Source organism: Marmota marmota, unplaced genomic scaffold, assembly GCF_001458135.2.
Source record: "Marmota marmota marmota unplaced genomic scaffold, marMar, whole genome shotgun sequence".
Taxonomy (NCBI): domain Eukaryota; kingdom Metazoa; phylum Chordata; class Mammalia; order Rodentia; family Sciuridae; genus Marmota; species Marmota marmota.
Window position 1 is genome coordinate 255,814 of NW_026000145.1, and position 5,161 is coordinate 260,974.

The 5,161-nt window shown below is 36.1% G+C and overlaps 1 protein-coding gene across 1 annotated transcript; it reads right to left on the minus strand.

Annotated features, from left to right (window-relative positions):
* Positions 1-1,844: 1,844 nt before the first annotated feature.
* LOC107161007 (cofilin-1-like) lies at positions 1,845-2,766 on the minus strand. The gene has a single exon (XM_048786291.1). The coding sequence runs from the start codon at positions 2,705-2,707 to the stop codon at positions 2,258-2,260; it is 450 nt and encodes a 149-aa protein (XP_048642248.1). The 5' UTR covers positions 2,708-2,766; the 3' UTR covers positions 1,845-2,257.
* Between the last annotated feature and the right edge of the window lie 2,395 nt (positions 2,767-5,161).

A 5,161-nucleotide genomic window follows, 5' to 3' on the forward strand; every position in this document is an offset into this window, starting at 1 on the left:
ACCATACTTCATAATATAGTAAATTAGCTGAAGAAAGATGAAAGTTTACCACAAATTGGAAAATGCACTTAAAAATGAGTACCACCTGGTAAAGAAAGAGAAACTGAAAACTCCTTGGACCACCACTCTTCTCAAATGTGAATTATTTACATGAGTCAAAATTCTCATGTCCTGATTCTGTCTTTAACATCCACTCTAAAGGGGTGTAGGCAAGAAAATACAGAGTTGGTTTCAGGACAGGCAGATTTCACCAATCTGCCAGAGGACAAAAAGTAGAATCCTGACTGTTAACCCCATTCTTAGAGATAGAGGTATCAGTATATTTAGCTCTATCAAATTTAGACTAGGGTTAAAATATTACAAAGGTGACCTCAGGAAAGCCTAGGTTCTAACAATTAGTTCTTACTACTGTTACTCAGCCCCTTTCTTCTGTTTCATAATGCCCAGTCCTGCAGACTTATTATTTTTTAAAACACTATAGACCCTGAATGTTAGAGGAAAAGGGCCTGTGACAGAGTCATCCAGGCATCACAAAACCTGGAGATGAATCAAGATATTTGCCTGAGACAGAGATGAATTGCCTCCCAGATTTTGAATTCTACTCTCTATTCTTTGGTTGTTGCTCTGATTCAATAATTATAACCCAAATCACTTCTGATTGAATAATTTTTACCTGATTATAAAAACTACCAAGCTCAGATCCCTCTGCTTCTGAGTGTAAGGGGAAACAATTTCAACTCAGGCCATAGGACACAAAAATAAGAAAATATTAATTATATTCCTTCTTAGAGCTTTCTATGTGGAAGAAGACCTGGCTATAAAAGGGGACATGAGTATTTATTTATTTATTCATTTTTAAAACAACTTAAGAGAATTTATTTGGAAAGTAGGACATAAAAATTACCATTTAGAATGTTAACAAAATTAGAAAAAGTTAAACTACAGAAAAGAAGGCAGATAAACTTAAGTTGGCTTAATGGTTATTATCATATAAATAAGAGATTTCAATATTTCATGCAAAGAAGCATTAAAGAAGAGTATGGGAATGTTTACAAAAAAGAACACAACAAATATTTTTGAAATTTACATAAAAACCGGTACATAAATGGAAAAATAAATTACATAATTTACAAGAAGTGTTTTACAGGTTTCAGTAATTTACATCTTAGTATATTATGCATAAATTTGCAGCACATCATATATTGTTTACTTTGCAGATTCAATGTTAAAAGAATTTAGACACGAAAAAGTTAGATCTGACAAGGATAATACAAGAGACAGAGTAAGACAACTCAAGTTGAAATTAACCCCCAAACTATAGATTTTCTAAACTAGAATATAAAAGCATCTGTTTTTGTTTGTTTGTTTCTTTGTCTGTTTGTTTTTTGGTACAAGGGATTGAATCTAGGTTCTTTTGCATGCTAGGCAAGTGCTCTACAACTGAGCTACATTTCTAATTGCCAAAACGTCTTCTAGATACACTGTGGTCATTAACTGAGCAGAATTAAGACAAATGCCATTCAACTTCAATTAAAACGTCAGAGTTCACTGTAGTTCAAATTAAAAAAGTAAATTCACACAATGTATAAAAATGATAAAACCATTTTAACATTACTTATAGTCTAATGCCATTAATCATATTTGGAACAAGGAGATTAGGATATTGGTGTTAGGTCTATAAAGTTAGCTTTTCCTTCTATTTTTTTTTTTAACAAGCCTTTTTATTGTTGTCTTTTTTTTGTTTTGTTTTTTGTTTTTTAATTGAAGGTCGCTTACTGGTCCTGCTTCCATGAATGGTCAAGACCAAGAGAAAAGGGAGGGGAACCAGCCGGCACAGGGAGGGATCATCTCCACAATATTCCATTTATACACAGAACTAAACAGACAAGCACAGAGTCACTATTGCGGTTAGAAGTTGGCAGCATGGGATGAGGGAGGAACAGGTGGGAAATAGGGGTGTCGTTAAAAAAAATACAGCCCTCCCCCGAAACTGGGTGCCTGGGGGAAGACTTGGTCTGTTTCAACCCAAGAGGAATAGAAGATCAAAAGCAGTTTGGGAAGGCCAGAACCGTCAGGGATGGAGGGAGGAGGAAGGTCCAGGGGGTGGGGGGGCTGTTTGGCAACTGGGGTGAAGGGAATGCCCTCCCCCTGCTGGGATCCCCCCAGCCCCTCCGGTCTGGCAGGAAGGGGGCAGCCTGCAACCCCCTAGGGCAGGTCTGGGGCTGCCAGATGCTCCAGGCAGGGGGCTGGAGGGGGCTCACAAAGGCTTGCCCTCCAGAGAGATGACGGCACTGCCCCCCAGTTTTTCAGCCAGGGTGCAGCGGTCCTTGACCTCCTCATAGCAGTTTGCTTGTAATTCGTGCTTGATCCCTGTCAGCCTCTTCTTGATGGCGTCCTTGGAACTAGCATAGATCATTTTGCTCTTAAGAGGTGCGGATTCAGGGGCCCAGAAGATAAACACCAGGTCCTCTTTCTTGCTCTCCTTGGTCTCGTAGGTAGCGTCATAGAGGGCATAGCGGCAGTCCTTGTCTGGCAGCATCTTGACAAAGGTGGCGTAGGGATCATCCACGGTCTGGCCCACATCACCTACCAGGATCTCCTTGCCCTCCTCCAAGATGATGTTCTTCTTGTCCTCACTCAGGCAGAAGAGCACTGCCTTCTTACGCTTCTTCACTTCCTCTGGCGTTGAAGACTTGCGTACCTTCATATCATTGAATACCTTGATGATGCCATCAGAGACAGCCACAACAGAAGCCAAGTTTCCGGAAGCGAAAGGAAGACGACAAGAAGAGCCTACCAAGACGAGAGCCGCCGCAGCTGCTGCCGGGATCCGACTGAACTGAGCGTTTCCTTCTAAATGTTGTAAACTATAAGGAGCCACTCAGGAAAAAAGTGGCAAACTTCAAAATGGCTTAATATCTGTGGGAAATCCTGCTAGGCTATCTAGACGACATTCTGACATGATGTAAAGCTAAAATAATCTCAAACCATTTTACATTACTTGGATATACCTTACAAATCATGTAAGAGCTAAATGTTTCCTTTGAAAGCTACTGGAAGTTTTTGTACTGCAATATGTGAAAGATGCTTAGAAGTTGCAACAAAACAAAAAATCCTAGAATTAAATTATTTGCATATTTAAACAATTCAAATTTTTTTTAACCTTACTTTGTTGAAATATATGTTCCTCATTACTTCTTTTAAACACAAAATTAATGAGAGTTTTTACTGTAAGATCTGTAAGAAAAATAACCTTTGACAACAAAAGGAGCTAGAAAGTAAGTCAAGATATTTTAAATTTTCTTGGGACATAAGTATTTAATGTTGAATATAATGTTATATCAATTATCAATGACAATAATGCCAATGACAGATTCACAAATGCAAATAATACAGTGGGAATTAATTACATTTTGGGTTTCATAACCTTCATACTCTGGCTAAATGAGGCTTGTTTGCTTGGTTCTAAGGATAGACCCCAGTGATGCATTACTGAGGAACATCTCCAGTTGTTTTCAAAATTTATTTATTTTTTTGCCAGAATCTCACTAAGGCTTTGAGGCTGGCTCTAAGCTTGTGATTAATTTTCTTTATTCTCCTGAGTCATCATCAGCATTACAGATATGCAACAACACACCCAGCTCATGTTCAGAAATTTTGATGCAGCTAGATTTTAGAAAAAGTAGACAATCTTCTATAGCATCATAGTTGAAAGAAATAAAATGATAAATATATGTGTAACTGAACTTTTAGAAGTCATAAGTAAAAGAAATAAAATAAATAATTACAATAATTTATAAATAAATTTCTATAAATTCTTATAACATGTTATCACAAAATTGTTACTTTATAATAATTTAAGGTATAAAATAATTAAAATTTTTATTACATAATAAAATTGTGATTATAAGTTCTAAGAAAACTATTATATTTCTAACCCAAAATATCCATAATGTTATTATTCTAATATAGAAACAATGAAAATTGTTAGCTAACTACATGTATTTTTCATTAAACTTTCTAATCTCACACTTCTTTCCACTTCTAATACTTCTCAATTTAGATCAGCCACATTCCAAAAACTCATTAGCCACATGTGGCAAATGGTTGTCACATCAGAAGTGTATATCTGAGTACTGTGGTTTCCTGGACTGCAGAATATTTAATAACTGAAACCCTCCTTTCTTATCAGAGGTGACAAAATGTCTTCATTAAGATTATTCCTCCTTTAAACCAAATGAGAAAGAAATGGTATTTCTAGGCTTAGGATGGTGCTATAAGATGAGAGTTGCCTAAGGCAGGCCATTTTTCCAAACTGATAACTGTTAAGGTCAGTAGCTTTTTCATATATTAGACAGTGAACAAAGGATGATGCAAATTCATGAGGAAGTGTTCTCATGTCTTCATGTCTGTCTACACCTTAATACTGAAATTTAGTTGTGAACAAAAAGATTAAAACTTTTTGATTTTGCCTTTGGGTCTTCATCCTAGTGATTCAGCTATGGTTGTCTGGTTTATCTATTGTTTTAGAATATGCTGTGAGTTAAAGTACTAATAACATTTTCATGTCTCCATGCATTTTGGCATTACTCAAAATCATTTTATAGGACTTTCAACATTAAATCAATAAAAAATAATTCAGTGTTTTTCTCATGCCTACATCTATGCAGTTAACTTGAAATTACTATGTTTTTTTTTAAAATATTTATTTATTTATATTTTAGTTTTTGGCAGACACAACATCTTTGTTTGTATGTGGTGCTGAGGATTGAGTCAGGGCCACATGCATGCCAGGAGAGCACGCTACTGCTTGAGCCACATCCCCAGCCCTGAAATTACTATGTTTTTAATTCTGTTTTCCTGTTTCTATTAAATGTATTTGAGCTATCAAATATTACCCAGCAATCAAGTATTACAAAATACCATCAAACTTACTAATTCATGATTCAAATTATCAGTTTATGAGTAAGTCAAATTTAGACTGTGTTTATCTGGGATATTCTGATTTCAGCAGAAATTTTACAAGCATATATTCTGCTATTTGACATGGTTACACTGTTCCTGGAAGAGAGATGGCTGTCCACTGTGGTTTTTTTCATTCTCATCCACATGGCCTCTTCTCCTTCATAAGCCTAATATGAGATTCTACTTCTTAAGATGG